Genomic DNA, 22585 nt, shown 5'->3' with positions numbered 1-22585 from the left:
AAGCTCATCTTGAATCCCACTGCATCTTTATTAAAGGTAGTACCTTGCTCACGGTTATGACATCAGTGACACGCCTGGAAATTGAACCCACAACCTTTCCCTTACAAGTCCAAAGCCCTAACCAGTACTCTGCTTATCTTCAGTACATGTTCAATGCTCATTCTTACAGCAACAAGTCCATTTCCCTTCCCTGCTCTGTCTAATCCAGGGCTCCCACTTCCACTGGTTTTTGTTCCTCCCAAGTACTTAAATAATTGAACCCTTAACAGACCAAGTTATGGGTGTAATTTGAACTCTTCGTTTTTGGTTTCCAAAAATGTAAGATGAGGAAAAACTAGCATTTTATCAGTAATATAGGAGCTCTGAAAGCACTTGGAAAGGTTCAAACCAAGCAACTTGTTTGTACACGGGTAAGGACTTGTGTGAGTAAAGAGTAAAGATCTCAGCTACAATGAAACCCAGCAGGTGTGTGGATCCAGGTCCAGGGTTGGCAATCCCTGGTCTAATTTCTTCAGTGGTACGAAGAAGAGTTATCTTTGCAACAGATATTTAGTGTGTGGTCTTGTGCAATTCTGACAGAGACAAAGTTTTCTCCAGTCTGTGGGCTGGTGCAGGAATGCAGGAGAGTGAATATGTATTTTCACCCAGTTGAGATTTGATATGTATTTGAAAAACAATGAAAGGAATATGCGCAATGCTGGGAGTTAGTAAATGGAAAGTGCCCAAGATCTGAAGTGCTCTGTGGTCTTTGCACAATGCATAAAAAAAGAGCTTTTGTGACTACCCACCCCATCTGGAGCATATTGAGATACTGCTTTTCACCTACAAAGATATCAAGTTTTCAGTATTGATTTTTCCATGAACTTTTGAGTTAAACAAGACATCAAGACAAAGTTTTTGTATCATATTCGTACTCTGCAGTTTCATATAGGACTCTGAAGACTCAATAAGGGAATTTCTTATTAAAATCTTTGGACCATAACGGAGTATGTAGTTTTAATGAAGGTTGGTTAATGGTGGGTAACACTAGGCTTTCCCAGGCGCAGAGGAATAGTTAGTGTAAGGCTTTCTGTACAGTGTGTTGAGATGCGTAAAAAGCCAGTAGTTTTCAGCCAGTATCCAGTAATAAACAGCCACTACTTCAGTGTCTTTCTGGTTTTCTTACCAAAGGAAAATACTTTGCTTGCTGTGTTTATTAAAAGAAATGTGGTGGTTTGACTATTATTGTCCCAGCCTTATTGTTACAGAAACACTAGAACATAAGTGAGATTACAAAAGAGAGTAGGTCTCTCAGTCCATTTAGCCCATTTGGTAGTTAAATGATCCAAGGATCATCTTCAACAATATGGCTGGGTGGCATGTTCCATACTGCAACAACCATTTGGGTAGAGACGTGCCTCCCGTTCTGGCACTTCTGGTACTTTCTACATAGTTTCCACCTGGTCAGGCAACACCTTTTGAGAATACCCAATTGTTTTTTTTTTGGTCCTAGCAAGATGTTTCTTTTTCTGTTAACCTTTTGTGTACCAGCTGTTAATAATTTATCCATCGTAGATAGTGCAACTCAAGTACATCTGTCTGCAAAGGTTTAAAGTTGATCGTATGCTCTATGAATCTGAGAATGGACAAAGATTTCACATGATTACTTTGATTGTGCCCATTCAGGGTAACGGACTCTTTGGCTGCCCATTGAGGAACGTCTGGTACAAACAACTGGTGAAAATCAGGAATGTTCCGGTTGTGTCTCTCTTCAGTTAGTCATCATGCACGTAAGGGGATGACAGCTGTATGACTGATGTTGCATTGCCTTTACTAGGCCATGGGCAGTATCATCCTGTTCACACATGTTCCTTGGAAAGGACAGGCATTTACGTCTTCCACTCTTCGAGATTGTTTTTCATATTATTATGTTCTTAACCCATGGATTATTTTTTTAACTGCTCACTTGTTGCAATGGCTAATTAGTAAGGCGCTGTGTAACTGGGTTTGATACCGTCTTGTTCAGACATGGGTTTACCTTTACAGGTTTGGCTTTGCACAATCAAAAACAATCGAATGGTTTTTCAAAAAGACAGTTTCTGCTACATGTGTGAGCAAGTCGAGGGATTTTCTAACGGATTCTGGACTTGAGATGCGATGGATTTTCAAAGGTTATGGTAAAAGGGGGAGCATGCCCCCTTGCTCACAGCCTTGAATTGGATGAAGCAGTTAGAACATGGATGGATGGTTCTGGTCAAATTTGTTTCTAAACTTTCAGATCAAATTAGGCAAGCAAACGATGATGGGGAACAGTTCATGACAAGTAAGCACACACTATTGATTCAGAAAATCCTTTAATTGAACGGTCCATTGTATTTTTTCTGAAATGGTACCTTGTCCAGGCAGGAAATTGTAATGCCAGGTTACAGGTTCCAAGCAAACTGAATTGTGATTGGCTTTCTATAAAGCAGTATTTGTTTTGTTAATTTATTTTTGATAAATAAATTCTTTTAGAAAAAGATTAACTGTTCACATTGGAACATACAGGTTCAGAGCAGATGCAATTTATAAAGTTAAAAAATTACAGGTGGTTCTTGGAGTACACTTTACATTTGCAAAAGAACAATGGAACCCTTTTTTACTCAAGAGAAGATTGCTTTATCCTAGCACTTTTTACTGTGTTGTTTCACACTCTTCCTGACAAAATTCACAGTCTCTTGAGTTTTTACTCAATGGCGCAACACCACTGTTTAGGGTATTTTTAAAGTTTTGAAAGACATTCTTCTCAAAGACAAATGCAACTTGATAGAGAAAAAAATGCTGATATCTCACGGTCATGAATCCTTATTATCGGTGATGTTCAGCTCTGGTGCTGGAGGGCTGTTTTCCAGCAGGATTTGTAGGTAAGTTGGAAGTGTGAGTGAGGGAGACCTGGAAGCAGTGGTGAGAGAGACTAATTAAGTGAACAACTTGTTCCAGTGGAGTCATTAAGAGTTCAGGTTGGAATAAAAACCAGAAGACACAATGGACCTTCAGGACCAGACCTGAATATCAGTTCTGTGTCTTGATTGTCGAGTTCATCCATATTTCCTTCCTGTATTCAAAGGTTCTTTTCAGTGATTCATGGTCTGCCTGGTATAAATGGCGAGTGCAGAAGTCTATTTTCTCTGGTCCTTGGGGACCACTGTGTCTGCTGGTTTTCATTCCAACTGTGCTTGTCATTAGTGTTACACCTTTAACTGATCTGCTTTCTTGTTTAGATGTCTTTAAATGATCTTGATTTCAGAAATAGCTGACTGAGCGTATTGTTACAACAGCATCAATATACAGAAATGTTTTAAGTCTCCTCAACTTTTAAGACATTGCTGCCTTATTTTTGTCTAAAGAAAACCTTAATAGGTTTTGTATTTTGTAATGAACAGACTCAGGTGGGAATTTTAATGTATCAAACAAATGTTCCCTACTTTAGTGAGCTGGTTGGTTAGATTTCAGTTGAGCAGGCCTGAATGAGGGGAGTTCTGAAACTCAGAAAATAATGACTTGATACCAGTTATCAATCACTTTCAGTGTTTTAAGAACTAAAGGCAAATGTAACTTTTTACCTCAAACAGAAAACTGAAATCAATTAGCTGAGATTCAGAACTCCAATAAAACAAGAACCATCTGAGAAGGGGAGCCCAATGGAACGGATTTGGGAGCCATTGATCGAGAGCCTCACATCACAGCAATTTAATGAATACCCTGAAACCAGAAATCCTGCTAGTTACTAGTGAGTAAACTTTGGTTTGGTCTGAAATTACAGTACATGATTTCCAGATTCCTGGATGCTTCTGTTTTCCCATGGTATGGTGCATCTATACAAGTCATCTGCTTTCCACAAGTGTGAGAACACTGGAGAGTCAATGACACAAAGATTTAGTAAACTTATTCTGAAAAGACAGTAAATCCTCAGTTCTAATTCTCTACATCTGTTGAGTGGGTCTTTATGACTTTTGTGCACACTTTTTCTGCTGCAATATTTTATAAGGTGGAAATTTAGAACTGGTTTGAACTGGATTGGAAGAATGCTGGACACAAGGGCTACTATGTAATTCTATATCTTTAGCAAATAGGGAATTAGGAAGATGTGTGTGGTTTTGGAACACTGCCAATCTGATAAACACAGGGAAGTGTGATAGATTTAATTACTTTAAGAAAAATACACAGAGCATCTCTGTGTGTTTCACTCTCTGTGTGTTTCACTCCCATGCGCATGAAATAAAACCTTCTTTTAACTTTTGAGACGGACTCTTGACTGTCTTTTAAGGGGAAGTGGGAACAATTTCTCCAACACATGTTATGGATCTGTTAAAACCAGTGCTGCTGCTGCTGCTTTTGATACCATAAAAGTGCCCTTATGTGTACTGTAGGTACACTAAGCTTGCAGGTGAAAGTAGGCCGCTGTATTTTTTTTATCTAAACCACTCGTTCTTGAAATATAAGGTATTTAATTCTGAAGTTCCTGTTACCTTTTGATTTAAACCAGTCGCCCTGCCTTTTAGTCTAGGCATGTGATGCAAGCATTAAGTACAAACAATACCTTTACAATACAAACAATACAATACCTATATTGAGGTTTGTACAGTAAGTGTCTTCTGGGGATAAATGTGTATTTAGAACTTGCAATACAGTGTACATCCTGAAATTTATCCCCAGTTATTATCTTATATTTTCCTGCAGTTCCAGTTATTTTTGGAAATGTATTAATTAGAACTGAGCTCCAGCTTGAAGTGGTTTCTGGTTTTCGGGGAAAATGACAGAAGGTTCCTCTGAAGGAGATGATTTGTAACTTTGTTTCTTGAAGGTATGATTTAAGTGACATATTACATTTTTACATACTTAAAAGTCTTCACTCAGTCATATAGATTAGCCCCAGAGACATTCACTCTTTTTACTTGCTTCTTGCAGAGCTTCCAAGAGAATTCATATCTGCTGACACATTAATCTAGTGAAGTTAGTATTTGTTAATGCCTGCTGAAATTCTCTGCCTACTGTACTCTACCCAAGAAATGGTCAATGTTCTGACCAGCTGTGGAAATATGTCTCAGTGAGGTATCTAGTTATGAAAGGGCACATGGAATGTATCTTTCCATTCTGTCTCTTAGGTGACAGGCTTTTTTTCCCTGGCTTTTCCTCTTGTTTCCGCACTGTAAAGAGATCTGCTTCTTTGTGGGAGCTGCAGATGTAGTGTGTGGGGGCTGACTGTTCCACAGGGCAGTCAGGTTCACACTAGTTCAGCTTATGCTCTTTCCCATAGCATGAACCACATGACTGACAACTGCGTGATCATTTTCTGCCAGATTGCAAAAGCCAAATGTGAAATTAAACCCCACATTGCAACTCATTTTGTAATTGTGGGGTGTTTGAATCTCAGAGGCTCATGAGATGCTCTTTCAGGGTGCATAGAATGTTTTGAACTTGGCATCACATTTACATTGTGAGGTGAAGTATTAATTTAAACTAAGTTTAGTATTTTTATCATGATGCAATTATTGTGATAAGGGCCCAACAGATTTTTATAGTAAATTACACTACCTGAGAATAGGTACCTTTTTTAAAAAAGTATTGACTAAGGTGCACATCTACTGTAGCTGTGGGTAATTTAAATGAACCCACTCTGACCTGGATTAGTCAAGTGACTGCACCGCAGAAGTCTCTGGAAGAAGCTCTTAACACTTTTTTTTACGAAATTATGTCTGTGCACTGCATCACTGCATGAATCTAGATAAAGGAGGATAAACCAATACCAGCATAACCCCTGATGAATCAATTGAGTTCATACAGCTAACATCAAGTGGTAATAATATTGAGAATGGCAATAACTTGAAAACTGATACATGGAGGAAGGAGTGCTTAGTGCTTTATAACCTATAAAGAATGCTAAATAATCTGTTTAAATTTGCCCCTAGATTTCCAAATAGAAATAGTGTTCAAATTAGGTCATCTAGGAATAATAGATGATCTGTAGTACTGTATGTACTCAGACATATTGACACAGGAGGATGATGCAAGGCCTTCATTATGGTTTTTAAATATGGCAATGAAGACAAAGACTGATTTCAAAGAGCTCTTACACTGTCTCTGTGTTTTTAAGCCATGTCTGTTATTCATTTCCTGTATTTCCTTAGATATTTTTGCGGAGAAAACAAATGCAGTTCCTTTTTATTTCTCTCCTACAGATAATTTCATTGGTAATGATTTCAGTTGGTGTGTATGCAAGATTAATGAAGCATGCAGGTATGTAATCTCTTTTCTGTGTTGTCTGATTTCTATCTTAGGTAATTCCAAGAACACCATTTCTGGTGGAAAAGTTTTTTGCAAACAAACAAGAAAAGCAGAGTCATTAATTGCTTGATTGCACTTTTTTTTCGGAATCCTCACCGTTTAAACTGGAATAGGTAATTACTCAGCATGAAACCTATGGGAAGGCAGTTATGTTTGAGGCATTATTTTAGTCAGAAAACAATCATTCTTCATAATCAGAGCCTTGTGGTCATTCAGCAACAACATACAACAATACCAATATTAACTGTAGTTTTCTTTTATTTACTGTTTGTAGAATACTTGATGTGGCTTCCCAGATGTTTCATAATACAACTACAGTGTCAGGTCCTGACTTGGTCTAATTTTAACATTCTTAAATTTCTTGCTAAAAATATGCACTTCTAGTTTCAGCACCTTTTCAATTTCAAACAATTGCAGAGAGGTTCAAGTAATCACTCCATGTTCTATTAAGACTCCAGAGTAAATGTTTGTGTGAACAGTCATTTGATCATGAGTGTGAATTGTACCTCTCAATTGTTCGCAGTCTTTCCACCTGTCAAGTTCTTACTTTGCTTTCTTAATCTATGCCCATTCCCTACAATGAATTTCAGTAGTCTACTTAGATCCTAACAAATGCGATAGAGAAATGAAAAGTGTAGAGAGTGTTTGGTGTCTTGCCTAGCTGAGCCTAGTCATGAGGATAGGGCTGCTCAACCCCCCCACACTATTGCAAGGAATGAGCTAGGGAGCTGCTGCGGAGGTGTAGATAGGGATGAGGAATGCAAAAAAGACATGCAAAGGGAAGTCTGGGTCCGAGCCTTAAATATGTAGGCAAGTGGAAGTGAGCACAAGCTTATGTTTTTCAACAAATCTGCTTGAACAGACTGACCACAGAACCAAGGTATACTCTCTGCCTCATAGTTTGAAAGTACCAAAATTTTCTTTAAGTTACTAGGAGCGGCATACATTAGAAAATCCTGAAACGTTTAACTGTGGTTGTTTAGAGATGATGGTATAAATAAGGTGAGTTGATAGTAATGGCCATGACAGTGCTCTTGAATGTTTGATGCTTTATGCTTTACAGTAGAAGTGTCTATGGAGGTGAATATACATGTTTTTTTAATACAATCATGTTGAAAAAGGCATTGCAGGTCATTGTTATGGGAATTTCTGGGATAGAGCTTGTTTGTTGTGCACTTGCTGGTGTGTTTTACAATTTTAACTATTTAATTAGAGATATGCAAGGTAAGACTGGTCTAACATTTTGTTTTGTTGTCAGAAGCTAAGTTAAATACAATGTGAACTAAAATTTCTTATAGATAATTGAGGTGTAGTATCTATATAGTTTGATTGATTACTATTGAAAACCAAAACGTGAATACACCTGCTATGTGTATGTGTATGGACTCTTTGGGTAAAGAGTGCATGTGCTTTTGAAATTAAGACATTAAACAGTTTTTAGTGTTCATAAATGTATTAAAATTATTTTAAAATGCTTTGTTCATTTTCTGCCTTTTTTTAAGTTGCTTCCTTGGAATTACAAAAGTTGCACTTACTATAAAGCGTGTTGCCAGTAGGAACATTACCAAACTCTACGGGAAACGGGGAAGTGAACATTCAGATCTCTGGACTGCGCTGGTGACTGACCCTCTGTGTTTGCTGGTCTCCCAGAAACCGCTATGGCGTGCCTTGCTGTGGACCCTGCTATCTTGTTAATGATCATTGGAATATTAATCTTCCTGATCACATTCTGCGGCTGCATCGGCTCCCTGAGAGAGAACATCTGCCTCCTTCAGACCGTGAGTTCAGAAGGACAAGTCTAAGCACTGTCTTGAGAGCACAGTCCTCTTTCTGAATGACCTTTTTAGATTTAAACGTTCTTTCACCTACGTACGTAAATGGAATACGACCCTTTGTATTCTTTGATTTTGACTATGAAATGTAAATTTATTCTGTCCTTTTTAATATAATTAGGGTATCTAAAACCAGGCTCTCAAATACATTCGAGAATTAAGCTCTTTGGTGTTTTAATATTAAGAGTGAAGGAGCATAATGATATGTGTACACATTTTGTGAATGTTTGGTTTCTGTGCTATTTGTTAGTACTTTATTATGCTGAAAAAAATCTAATAAATGTACAACCACAAAAACGCTTTGAATTCAAGTTACGTCTGCACTCAATATCCACAGTTCACAAACAAGGCTTCAGTTCCATAACTACCCTTTACAGTTGTGAAGATTCAAGCAACCATTTTAGACTCATAAAGCTCTTAATGTTCCATTGACACTTATTAGTCTTGTTGCCCCATAAATAAAGTTATCTCTCAGGTGAATGACTCGTATTGTTTGCCAAGCTGCTTTGCTTTATTTTATCTGATTATTTTTTTTGTTTGCCTTAAATTAGATGAAATAGTTGTAGACTGCCCAGGAGCAGAGTGTAAAATGTTCTTGAATATATTTACTTATCTTGGACAGTTGCAAGTCCCTGTTTGCTATTAATGCACTGATTCTGTATGTGCCTTTTGCTGTCTTTCTGCACTCTGAGTGCCATGGGTTCATTTCTCATTGTTGATTGAACTTGTCGAATGTGACCGAGTTTATCCCAGCCTGAGTGTGAGTCATGGGCTCTCTCCTCCTGCAGTTCTCCATCTGCCTGACGATCATCTTCCTGCTGCAGCTGGCTGCCGGGATCCTGGGGTTTGTCTTCTCTGATAAGGTAGGTACCCCTTATACTTACCTCCTTAAGAAGATTAGTAGGGATGAAGCTGTTTCATTCCACTTTGAAATATTAATCTCGCTACTCTATTGAGTTTAAAGGCTCCTGGTCCTACAGAAAGGGCTGCCTTCCCTCTTTAGGACAAGAAGCTTCTTAACACTCCCTCTCTTCATAAGGTTAGAAACCAGTGGCTCGAAATGAGCCATCCATCAGCTTCCCAATCTTTATACCCTCTTTGCACAGTACATTTCCCTTTGGAAATAAGTTTTTTCCTCCATCTTGTTTTCTCATTAGGTTGACCAGAAATTCATGATTCGGACCCAAAAGAAAAGTGAATGTCTCGGCACTCAGTGTCACCCAAAGCTTTGAAGGTCCTTATATAATGGCCAACCCCTGCTTTGAGACTGGTGTCCCTGTATCGATGCCACAAGCTTTTTGCAGGCCTCAGGAAAACCGCTCGTCTTTTGCGAGGGCTGTGGTGATGTGGCCTCTGTCTCTTACTGGGCAGGTCAGGCACAAACCTGCTGTTTTCCATAATAGGACCGTCAAAGCACAGGGTCAGAGCCTGCTGAAGAATACAGCTAGAGCAAGTAAACCATTAAAGAAACTGAATGTGAAAAGTGTGCCTGTGAAACAGTGTTTCTGTTTTGTAAAGGACATTGCTGTGGGTCATGTGTGCACTTTACAGGGCAATGTGGTTTAGCGGTACTATGCTAAAAGAAGTAGACCCATTAACTGTCCAGGCTATTTAGCATTAACCCCCCACAACCCTCGCGTGAAAAGAGGCAGCAGTATTGGGGGAAACAGTTAATAGTTAATAGTCACTGTTAATCCTTCATTTATAATTAATTAATCGATCCTGCAGTGGACTAGACATGAGGACAAGTTGTTTCCAGAACACGTTACGGTTGACTAATTGAACAGTGACTTAAAAAAGCTGTCAGTTGAACAGTTTAACTCATTGTTCTAACCACAGCTGTATCAGGTCATAATTTGACCAAATTTTTGTAACGAGTAGAGCAAGTGCCACAGAAATTCTTAGTTTTCACTTTTTTTTCCAAGTATTTGAAAGCATGCACAGAAATTTGATTTTTGGATCTGTTAAAAAAAATTAAAAACCTTAAAATGCTTTGGTCAATTATGCCTGTACTGTATAATTGTTTTTCTTCAGGATGGGTTTACAATGTTATTCTTTCTTAATCAGCACCCATGCAGAAAAAAGCCCTAATAAAAAAAATATTCTTCCCTTAGTTGACATCTTTTGTTTATGAGATATTTGTAATGTTCTTTGGTTACAGTTATTTGAAATGTAGCCAGAACTAGATATACATGATCTCTGGACAAATTTAACTGCGGCTGAAGTAAACGTGAGGTGCATCTGGTTTCTCCTGTATCCTCTCAGAGAAGGGGGGGATTTTTGGCTCATTTCTTACTGCCACCTGCTGTTCGATTTTCATGCTTTAAAAAGCTGCCATTGTATTCAACTGTGAGAAAGTTGAGCAATCTTACCACAGAGAGTGCAGCCCTTCCAGTCCACTCTGTTGCCACATTCTCAGTGCAGACAATGCCTCATTCCTTATAATGATCCTGAAGAGCTGGTTGGTACAGAATTCTCCAGTGAGCAGGATTGAGAGGCCTTCAGTCTGACCAGCTTGGCCTATAGAAAAACTTTGTATGCATCTTTTTACTTCAATACAATGTAATTTTAAAATGGCATAATGTACTAGTTAGACCTCTTTTAAAATACTGGAAGCAGTTTTGTTTTTACAAAAGAAAGATATTTCTGCTCTGGAATCAGTCCAGAGGGATGAATAACCTCTCGTATTTTACTCTTTCTTGTGTTATCAACACAAAACTGTCGGCCCCTCATGTACACCTGGCCTGGGTACTAGAAGGAGATACTTTATTCTTGTAAACGTACACTAACCATAGGGCTGTCCACTCTGCAGGTGTTTATTCCAACTTGAGGTAAATCAGCTCATCGTTTGCTTAATTGGAGCAGTTTCTAGAACTGTTCTAGATTTTCTATAAGGCTGCCGACACAACCAGCTCTCCAGAGGCAGGATTAAATTTCCATTATATAATTGACACTGAAGTCTAAGTTTGTATTATTGTATTATTACATCTTGACTGAATTAAGGATTGCAGTGCTGCTCAGTGCTTCACCTAATGTCATTACAACTGGCATAAGCCTTTTTATCTCGCTTTTTAACTGAATTACACTGAATCACAGAGAAGCCGATTTTCAGCAACTCGGGTTGTGATCATTTTTAGGATTATACCATAAGATTATATCTTTTAAAAGTAATAGCTTGTTTTTTTTTCCTCTTAGGCACGGGGGAAGGTGACTGAAGTGATCAACAATGCAATAGTTCATTATCGGGATGATCTGGACCTGCAAAACCTTATTGATTACGGTCAGAAAGAGGTAAGTGGGACCTGCACCATCTGTTAATAACATCACAAATCAGTCTAGGGAAGAAACACCACTGTGATTATCTTAAACTGATCTCCTTCTCCATGCTGCTTCGCCATCTGAATGACTACAGATTAGTTCAAGAGTACAGACAAAAAAAAAAACTTGTAATTTTTGAGTAAACAGATCTCTTAATGAGTTTAGATATATTTTCTATCCACCTGATGTGGAATCATATAGTGTGCATTTTTGCTGTCCGGGCTTACAGCTATGAGCCCTGTGATGGCTCATGGGGGAGAATGAGGATGTTTAGACCGACTCCTCTGACCCGCCCACCTTCGAACCACTTTTAACACGGCACCAGCTGGAGGAAAGTGACAAATCGGGCTCAAACGTGTGATCACAGAGCTCTGCCTGCACTCAGACAAGGGTCTTTACCAGTGGAGGCACCAGGGTAGCCCATGGATCTCTGGAGAATATCTCTTGAATTTCTTAACATCCCCTGGATTTTTTAACAGAAATGCCAACAAACACAAGAAGGGAACACCTGAAATATGGTAAACCTAAACAGTAGGGGCTGGCCTGACAGATTTTCTGATTTTGAAAGGACACCAACCAAAACAATAGTGTTAGCACTGGTACCATGCAGTACTGTCCTTCCTGTGCTTTGGTTCGGCCCACTAGGACAAGTCCTATAATTGAATGGAACTACGTTTGATTTTGTGGCATTTGCACCCATCTTTACGTGATGAGCCAACAGACAACAGCCGCTGCCCCTGCACATTAATAGTGCAATGTTATTCCATTAGTGTGCTTTCTGACTTCTGTTGTTGTTACAGATTCCAATAATACAGGCTCAGGATTACCTTAACTGTAAATGAAGAATCAGGCCACTGTACCATGAATACCCTGAATCAGAATTGATCTACTCTTGCATTAGGTGTGAACACAAGCAATCCTGTATCATGGTATCCCATGAATATAAATTGACAATCCTTGTGACAATCGGAGTCTCAAGGACTGAGCAACTTTTTTTGTACCTGGGAAATTTACCAAGCTGATGAATACTTCCATATTATTGGAATCCATATGGATTAGTACAAATTCTTAGAGTTTTGAATGGAAGTGTAAAAGCATATTAAGGATGGGGCCACTGCTTGAACAGGTACGAATGTGTTTGGAAGTTATTAAGTATCGTGCTCCCCCACGTGACCCACCCTACTCTTGAATGTGAAAGTCAAGTTGTCTCGTGCTCATCGTAAACTTGTATTGAGTACTGGACTATCATGCAGCTTAGCTGTTCGGCGTTCTGTTGTCTGTGCCTCTTCAGTTCAGCTGCTGCGGTGCGGTTTCATACAAGGACTGGTCCCAGAACCTGTACTTCAACTGCACCCCTGAGAACCCCAGCCGGGAGCGCTGCTCTGTGCCCTTCTCCTGCTGTCTGATGTCCGAGGACGAGGTACGACTCTCCTCTCTCCCACTTCACGCTGCAGCTGCAGACACACATACAGGCATATTAGACTGCAAACACAAGAGCAAATTTGGCCTGTCTTGTTTGTTTGGGCAGGTGCTGATCCAAGAATCTCAGCTACTCGTGAACCTTTACCGCAGCACCTTAGAAAGTGTCCTCACTAGTGTGTCACTGTGTGGTACAGCAATACTTCCAGGCATGACAAAGATGAACTACAAAGGGCTGTGGCAACGGCACAGAGGATTATAGGATTTCATTTACCATCAATCGGTGAGATTCACACCATGCGCTGTCACAATAAAGGCCAATCCATGATTCAGGATCCCAACCATCCCAGCCACAAACTGTTCTCCTCCCTGCACTCTGGCAAGCAGTGCCATACTATCAAAGCACTGACCACTAGGCTCAAGAAAAGCTTCTATCCCACTGCACTACGCATCTTTAACAGTTAACTGCAGTGCCTCAGCCCCCACGCTTATCTGCACTATACATTTTTGCATGGTCTACCATGGTTTTTTTCCTGTTCTACTACTACTTACTACTATTGTTCTGTTATGATTTATTATGTCGTAATGTACTGTCTACATTATGTGGTGTTGTCTGTTGTACTATGTCCCAAGAGATCAGTGCAAATAAGTATTTAATTGTACATGTACATATGGCAAGAAACTCCTCTACTGTACTCTCTTAAGGAGCTCAAGGGTTCATTTTCAGCAGTATGGCTGGTTATTTTTGTTCTTAGTACTGGGTTGGGAGACCTCTGAAGAGAACTAGGTTGCTGCTGTAAGTGGTGTTGAAGGCCCAGTAGATGGCGCTCTTGCCTCTTGACCAGACTTTCAAACGAATGCCAGCAGCAGCACAGGGCACAATGTGCTTTGGGAGAGGCCTTTCTTCAGATGAGATGTTAAACTGGGGTTTTGATTGTTTTTGATATCAGAGATCCCATGGCACTGATTGTAAGATTGGTGGTGTCCTGCATTGATTCTGCTCTTGATTCAGACAATCTGGCCAATTTACAAATCCCTCTCAATTTAACTGGTGAAGCAATTTCCTGAGGTTGCTAATGCATAATGGCAGCTACACATCACGCAGATTGATGTTGCTCTTCAGTGGTGGATGAAATGTGTCTCCTATATAAGTTTAAGGATCCTGAAAAACACTACCTAAAAGGCAAGGAATGATCAATTATTAGTAATGAGACAGACGAGAACAGGTATTATGTGTGCAGTCGGAGAATCTGTTGTCTCTCAGTTGGCCATGTTGTTGAACTGAGCAAGAAGACTGATGCATGTACTCCTGCTGGTGCAGGCGGTGATCAACACCATGTGTGGCCAGGGGATGCAGGACCTGAACTACCAGCAAGCGGAGGCCTTCATCCACACCAATGGCTGCATTGACAAGCTGGTGAACTGGATCCACAGCAACCTGTTCCTGCTGGGAGGCATAGCGCTGGGACTCGCCATTCCACAGGTGTGCTCCCTCGCGCGGTGATGCCCTGTGCTATCTAGGCACCCGCTGGCGTCAAGGCCCCAACATCCAGCAGCGTGCACCTCACTCCTGCTCGTTCTTCAGGGTGTTGGATCTCTCTTCCGACACCACAGCACACCTTGTTAGGCCCCGTGCCTCGGACATACAATACAATCCGTGCAAGAATGGCGTTCTAAAGCAAAACTTTAGTTTAGTCGACTGGTCCACGATGATGGCAAAACAATATCTTTTTCTTCTATAAATACAGGTTTTTAGGCCTGCCTTCTGTATTTTCTTAGCTACTATTTTAAAATGCCTTTAAGGTTCTGTTTGAGAATTGAGTATCAGTGTATTGCCAGCAGCTATATTACCTTGCAATTCACAACTGAGAGCCTGGTCAGTACCTGGATGTGAGACCTCCTGGGAAACTTAAGGTTCCTGCTGAAAGAGGTGTTAGTGGGAACAGTGGGGAGCTCTTGCCTGTGGTCTGTGTGGGCCCTAATGCCCCAGTATAATGATGGTCATTAAAAATCCCAGGGGATTTCTCGAAAAGAGTAGGGGTTTATCCCAGTGTCCTGGCCAAATTTCCCCCTGGAAACTATCACAACCCCCTAATAACGAATGGACTGGCACATTTTGACTGCAGCCATATCATCCAGGTGGGCCTACACATTGGTGGTGGTGGAGGGGAGTCCCTATTACCTGTAAAGCGCTTTGAGTGGAGTGTCTGGAAAAGTGCTATATAAGTGTAAGGAATTATTATTTTCAGGTCTGTGTTTAAAAATTCTTAAATGAGGCTTTGTATAAAATGCATACATGTTGAATCATATTTTGTTAAATTACAAATTGCCCTTTTGAGGTGAAATTGTATTATTTGTCAAAGAAGTCGTGAACATGATCTCGCACACAGTATTGGCACAGTGCTTTTTCCTTTGGAGTGCTGGCTGTGTTCCGGGGAAGAAATACCGGCTGCTAATGGCAGCATCACTCATAGTATTTTCTCTGTCCCCCACAGCTGGTTGGGATCCTCCTCTCCCAGATCCTGACCAATCAGATCAAGGACCAGATAGAGCTGCAGAAATACAACATGCAGCACCGCTCTGACCCCTGGCATTGACATCTCTGATGCAACACGGACTACTGTACCTCTTCTCACAGACTGTTGTAGCCCTTTTTCTCAGTTTTTACTCTTTTAACTGTTAAGAGGACCGGCTGAGCTACAGGCATGCAGTGCTGTGGACGTTATCAGGGCAGATCCTTGATTTCAGGTTATCCTCCTTCTGTGTTGTCATAGCTTTCATGCAAGACATCCCTGTTTTAAGCAAAGGTCCTGTGTCAGGTGGATGAGAGTAGTGAACAGTAGCAGGCTGCTCTGTCTGGTGGTGAGTCCCAGAGATATACAGAATTTCCAAAAGCACATATACTGTAAGTCTGGAAGAGGAAAACAAGTTGTACTGGTGAATGCTGAGGCCCTTGGCTCTGGTGGAGAGATTATGGCAGTAATGAAAGCACCAGTGGTGTAAACATCCAGCACTGTGAAAATATCCAGCACCTGGAAAGGAATAATGCAGAATTATGCACATGATTAAAGAAGAAAATGCGTATTTCTTACACCTATGTTTGACATTGTGAGCGGGCTTGCAGTTTTTTATAAGATGTCTAAAAAACACAGAAGGAGAAATTAGATACAAAGGGAATTGGTCTCTTAACCTTTTCTGTACTGTTTCTTCTTGATCAGTTACATTTTCACTGCCATGTTGCAGGAAGTATCACTTGCCTTTTGTGAGAAGTGTAGGGATGGTTTGAGTGTATACACTATTCTTGCTGTTCATTACCAGAACACGGTATTTAAGTGCCTACATAACTAAAACAGACTTTAAAATATGCTAAAAAAAAATTTAATCAAAGACAGTGTTTAAAAATCTTGCATTGGTACAGTAATTTCAAGCTTGAAGTACTGAAAACTTATAAATGTAAGAAAACGTTACAAATGAGAAAAGGCCATTTGGCCCATCTGCAGTACAACGTTTGATAGTTAATAGGTGATCAATCCATGGATCTCATCCAGGCATTTTTCAAAAAAGGTCAGGCTTCAACAAGATGACTGAGTGGTTTGTTCCATTCATCAACAGCGTGGTGTAAGGAATGCCTCTCTTCTGTTCTCAGTTTTAAGTAAACTTCCATATAATTTATACAATGCTGCCTTTAAAGCAAAACTAATGCTGGACAGCCATGACCCCCGAATTTCCTGTAACACGTTCTGTTTTAATTGAAGTTTTGCCCACATTATTGGTAAATAAGCTTTTTCTTGTTGTTTCATGCCCCTGTATACTCTCTTGACAGGCTATTTCTATCAAAGCTCTTATGTGAAATATTTATCAGTATGTTTCATTATTTCAGCTGTCCTTTTTATTCTTTTTTTCATAACTTATCCTATGTATTACAGCTGTAAATTTTACCATGTAAGTACAAAGGTTGTACAGCCTTTTTGAATAGCCCTCATAAAACTTCAGAAAGATTGTGTAAGATAATGTTTGCGATGTTAGAACTTCGTTACATTAGTGTTTTTGTACATTTTTGAATGACTTTTCCTATAGACATGAAATACAATTTAATGAAATAAAAAATTGGCTGAATGACATCCTCTTGGTTGGGCGTAATGTTCAGCACTCAGGCAGTTATAGTTGTAACTATTGCTAAAACATGAACTAAAAAGACAGCTTAGATCATTATTAATGTTTTTCTTCTAATAAAGAATGAGTTCTATGAAGAACTGTTTAAGTTCGGTTGTATATATCTTCTGTTTTTAATATTTGCCATGTATGTTCTCTATTTATTACTTTTCAACCACAGTTTTAACCTCGAACTAAAAAAACTCATTATATGCTGAGCCTCAAAATAAACTTACCACTTGTAACTGCAACAATGTCTCAAAGTTATCTGAAAAATGAAAGTCGTTTTTGTAGCAGGTGCACTGCGTTTTATTCAACAGATGTGATGTAAATAAATTCATCCATGCTGATTAACTTTTGTTATCAACAAGAATGAATCAACAGGGGTCGTGTTGTGAAAGTCACAGGCTAGAAACGTGAATCCACAACGGGGAGTCAAACTCCAGGCTCCAGCAGCTTTCTGGTGGCATCAGTATCTTTCCTGGACAAGCAGGTGCTTGTTCTGTGGTGTCTGATCTCTAAAGCCACGTGCTTGCCCAGCTCATCACACAGATGTTTAGTGGAGCTTACGTCTGGCAAGTAGGACACCCACACCATGACTGTCACATTATCATCTTGAGGGAAAACTGTTACACAAGCAGCAGGGGAACAGCCTTGTCCTACTGGAATGTAATCACATGTTGAGTCCCTTGGAAGAGTGGTAAGTGTGGTTCTCGGAGCAACTTATAGCCCTGCGGTGAGGTCAAAATCAGTCGTTACTAATAGAATTGTATAGCCGTCTCTAGAAACTCCTGCCTAGACCATCCCTATCGTCGGATATCCTCGTCAACGGATCTCCTGTACACGATCAGAATGTTGTTCCTCGTGTTTGCATCATGCTGGCTGACAGCCATCAGGCTGCCCTACAGAAGACTTGGCTCTCCTGCTGACGAGCCCCCCCCCCCCCTGAGGTGACGGTCAAACATGTCACTGTCACAGAGGCACTACCCTCTCGATGAGGGAGGCACACTGATTCTTTTCTGTTCCTAATTTATACCAGGCTTGCCATGCAACAGGACAAATTACCTCATAACCTAATCTGCTCTCACTCTAATGAAGTGATTTAGTGTGTATGCAAAAAAAACTCACTGTATTAGGTGAGTCTATTAAAAATAAGCCAAAAACATTTCATCATTATCCACAATATAGATTGTCTAAAAACATACATGCACGAATAAAGTTTCCTCGAACGCTCAGTATGGAGTTTGAAATGAAAGTCAAACCCTATATCCTTGTCCACCTTTCCATTTCGGGACCCTTATTTCCCCCCAACCATCTACTCCTCTTTTTCAACACATAATTGGAAATGCGGAAAGAAAAAACTGGAGCTACTGTCCTGACCCTGAAGACTCTGTCATCCAACTGTATACCAATGCTGTACCTTCCAAAGGCTTCGGGACATATGTAAGAAGATGTCTTGCAAAATAACCCGGTTTCAGCTCTTAGACGGCGTTGCTATCTGTGCTCTACCGTCTTTCTGCTTCCTGAAGCGATACGGCGCAGACGTGTCGGTTCCTGGTTCAGAAGTTATACTCTCTCTGCTACCCTCGCTAACAAGCGCGTTCTTCGGGTCGTCGCGCCCCGAAGCTCTCCGCTCTCGCTGACGAGCTTGGAAACTTCTCCGAGGCTCCCATCGGACTGTTCACATCCCCTTTCCGAGCGATGCACTGTACTGTATATTCTACTCTGACTGTACAGTCTGGAGCGATGTTCTATCCGGACAGAATCCAAATGAATTCGCTTGAACTCATTAGCTCTTTCGGTTGAAGCGCTTACTCATTGAAAAATATCATTTTGTATGTATTATAGGATCGTACAAAGTGATTTGTGACATCAAGCGATAAAAGTTAAAAGGCAAATTTACAAAAAAAGAAAGGAATGTGTAGCTTTTGTTCCATTATAATGAATACTGAGCTGTAACAGTAACTGCGAAAAAAAGTAAGGAATCAAAGATATGATTTTTCCTCAGGCATCTACAACTAAGACATACAAGAATTGTTTGTCATATTTTTGATCACGTTCTTTAGAATTCTCATTTAAGAAAATCTTAGTTGGGGTGGATTGCCCATTCATTTTTTATATGTAGATATTACTGTGGAGACGACGGTGACAATATCAAATGAGTTAAAATTCTGTATTTTTTTCAACTGCAAAATGGCGTGTTGTGCCTATGCTGTGTGTACAGTGTAGTAGTGTTTCCCTGCAGCTCTTAGTAAAGCGGCCTGTGGGCTATGTGTGTGGTCCTCTCTGCCTGTCTCTGGGTCTCTGACTCATTCTCCAGCAGCCATGTTGCTACCACTTTTAAGGTGGCAGCCTCTACAGGCTTATGCTAAGACAGGGAAAGAACACTAAACACTGCCCTTCTGTACTTCAACAAGAGTGGGAGCGTTTATCACTGAGGCAGTAATTTGATTTAGAGTGTTTTAATTTAAATTGTTGAAGAGAAACATTGATGTCAGAGTAGAGGATTTACCGCTGAGGAATAAGCTGAAACACAAAACTCAAAGCACTGTTTGTAAACAGTCCAGTTAGACGGTGCCTGTTTAATAATTGAAAAGATTAGTGTGTTAGTACATTAAGTTAACAATGTTTTGTCTGCAAATATTATTTACAAATTCGTTTTTAGCAGGAAAATAAGCATCTTTACTCACTGTAAAAAAACTTTGTTTAAATATTGTATTTAAGGGGAATTTTCTATGTGCTTGTAAGTGTTAAGCATTTATAATTGAAGAATGAGAAAGTTTTAATTTAACCTAATGTAGTTTCAACCACCTTTGTCAAACTATATACTCATATGATACGAGATACATTACCTTATAGGAAATGCGCTTACAGACTGGATAGGTTTATTGATGCATGAAAGGTCTCTCTGAGATTTAAAAATATAGTGATACAGGTTTTTCCTGAAATGTTATGTCATTCTACCTCATGTGTTTAAAACTAGATAAATTAATACCTACAGTTCTAGGGAGATGTATATCCTATGGTCTCATTCAGTAAGTCTTGTAATTGCATTTGACCCAAAAGTTCTGACATTCCATGGGCCAATAAACTTCTTTTCAGGTGCAAAACATTTTTTTTATAACTGGGTCTTCATTTAAAGTTTTATTTGATTTTATAGCTCACTAAATTTCCTGTGCTTTAGAAGTCTAAGATCTTTTTTTAGGATGACGGAAACATTTCTGATTCTCCAAACTTAAAATAACGTGAAACCTCAAGCTCAGCTGTGACAAGCAGCTGAGACAACCACCTTAACTACAATAAAGGAAGAGCGTTTTTTTTGTTCCAGCAATACTCTTAAGGAGCATAATTGCATGTTTATTTAGGGAAGGATACAAAAACAAAAGAAGTCAAGGTACAGGCCTACTTTAGGCGTTAGGGGCAAAAAAAAACTTTTACCAGTTTCACAGCCCAGGCCAGGTTGCTGAGCATGTGTGTAAGTCGACAGCTGAGACATGAGTGTGCTGCGTTAACGTCTGTCTTTATTAAAGCCTGATGAAATCGCAACAGTGAAAACAACAGTATTTAATAAGCCAGAATCTTATCAATGAGCAGCTGGCATGGAGGAAACTTTTCTCCAATTTGCTGCTTTCTATCCATTTGATTTTTCTGTGGACAGCACTGACAAGGCCATGTGAGAGAACATACCCCCTGGCAGGGAGAGACCTGCCTCTTCAGCAAGGTGGAGAGATGTCCTGACAGACTGAGGCCCGAAGGCAGCAAAGCCAGGGCAGTGCCAGCTGTCACCTTCTTCCCCGGTTTTGGAAATCCCAGTGGTTAGAATGAAAGACGAGGGAACGCCATGTGCAAAAACGAACTACGGTCTCACCTGTCTGCCAAATGCAGTGGAAAGCATTTTTACAACAATCACAGACGGGCAACACATGTTCAGCAAAATTCTGGCCGCCCCACCTGTGTGGTTCGTTTTTAACGCTGGCTCTCTCAGCGTGTGAAACAAGTGCTGGATTATAAATCTACTGACTGCAGTTCGACCGCAGTGGTTTTTCTGCTTTTTAAAAGGATAAAACACTTTAATTGGTCATAAAAAAATGTTTGTCCACTTGCTTTAGATTGACTTAATGTGGTGCCAAGGTTGACTACCCTTCTAAGATCACAAGTTCAAGTCTAAAACAAAAAATAATGAATCTAAATCACAAAAGAGTTTGGCTACTCCTTCCCTGGATTACTCAGAAAAGGGATGAGTTTGTTCACCCTAAAATATTGAGGTGCTATGCCTGTGACTGTTAATCATTGGGGTTAAGTAAAGGCTCTGGCTGTGGGAATATGGACAAGGCCTTTTTTCGCCAATATTTTGGCTTCTAGCAAGAAAAGAGTGGATGAGATCCTTAGAACAATAAGCTACTAACAAATGGGCCAGATACTCCAAACTTTTCTTATGTTCTCCCTTCCTATCGTGCTATTCCGAAAAAAAAAATATTAGCAGAACTGTAACTCCATTGACTATATTTCCTTAGGGGGGCTAAAGTGTGCTGTTGATACTGCAACTTGTTCTCATCTCTTCAGATGCTGCTAACATATAAAACGAATGTAATCCACAAGGACTGTGATCTGGAATCTCAAAGAGAAAGAGGTGGGTAGCTCTGATGATAGTTTATACTATACATGCTTCTGAAAAAGGAAAATATCCAGTACATTGAATATCAGGTGCTCTGAGCCTCGCCTGACGCCTGGGTTATTACTGGTGCTGGCAGGCTGGTGTGTCTGCAGGTTTTCCAGGTCTCTGTAACATCTGAAGTGCTGGCCAAGACCATTAAACTGGAGTAAAGCATCCAGGGTCCAAGACCATGATTGAACATGTGGGCCTTCTGAGCTGAAAGCTTAAGCCAGTTACTATACTGTGTATACTGTGTGGGAAAAAATATTGAATACATCTGAAAAACATAATTTGGAACTATGTAATGAGTTACTGGCTTGTTGTTCATTAAAGATCCCATGGGACTGGTCATAACAGTGGGAGCATCAACCCTGCGGCCCTGGATGAATTCCACTCTGGACCTGCACAACCTGGCCAATTTAAATCTCCAGCTTTTGTTCAATTTTCAACATGAACTCTCCCTGCTGAAGCTGGTGTACTGTATAGCAGCTGCTGGGGAACAGTGGCCGTGTCTCCTCGCTCCAATGTGTGCTGCTCTTCTGCAGGGTGTGGGGTGCCCTCCTGTACTGTGTGTGAACATTGGGGTGTTGGGGTGAAACATGCTAGTCAGCAGCTGAGACATGAGTGTTAAACAAATGCGAGTAATTATTAATTCTGCTTAGTTACCACGAAAACCATGTAGGACCATAAAGGTTCACACACAGGAGGAGACACTTGTGCCCACACCATCATTCGTTGTGGTACCTTAAAAGAAACTTTCTCAATGAAATCGGACATGAAAAAAACTTTTGTAAAAAAGTACTTTCTGTAATCAATCCTTAACAGCCTTTACTTCCACAACCATGTCATTTCTCCTTCATGATACAATGTAGCTTCAGCTTGTGTCCCTTGACTTGTGATTCTCTGT

The 22585-nt window shown here is 40.1% G+C and overlaps 1 protein-coding gene across 4 annotated transcripts in view; it reads left to right on the top strand.

Moving 5' to 3' along the window:
• Window positions 1–17278, top strand: part of tspan33a (tetraspanin 33a) — a 43946-nt gene extending 26668 nt beyond the window's left edge. For 2 of the 4 annotated variants that reach the window (XM_088644965.1, XM_088644964.1), the window contains exons 2-8: window positions 6198–6255; window positions 7954–8081; window positions 8924–8998; window positions 11331–11426; window positions 12745–12873; window positions 14194–14355; window positions 15368–17278. In XM_088644965.1, the coding sequence (XP_088501091.1) occupies window positions 6198–6255; window positions 7954–8081; window positions 8924–8998; window positions 11331–11426; window positions 12745–12873; window positions 14194–14355; window positions 15368–15469 (750 nt within the window). In that variant the 3' untranslated portion in view covers window positions 15470–17278. Of the gene's footprint in view, window positions 1–3590; window positions 3749–6197; window positions 6256–7953; window positions 8082–8923; window positions 8999–11330; window positions 11427–12744; window positions 12874–14193; window positions 14356–15367 lie in introns of all 4 variants that reach the window. The other 2 variants (XM_088644966.1, XM_088644967.1) reach the window with 2 other exon arrangements.
• The last annotated feature ends 5307 nt before the right edge of the window (window positions 17279–22585 follow it).

The sequence above is a fragment of the Lepisosteus platostomus genome, chromosome 9 (assembly GCF_059453375.1).
Source record: "Lepisosteus platostomus isolate fLepPlt1 chromosome 9, fLepPlt1.hap1, whole genome shotgun sequence".
Taxonomy (NCBI): Eukaryota; Metazoa; Chordata; class Actinopteri; order Semionotiformes; family Lepisosteidae; genus Lepisosteus; species Lepisosteus platostomus.
This window is presented reverse-complemented; position numbering and strand designations above follow the sequence as displayed.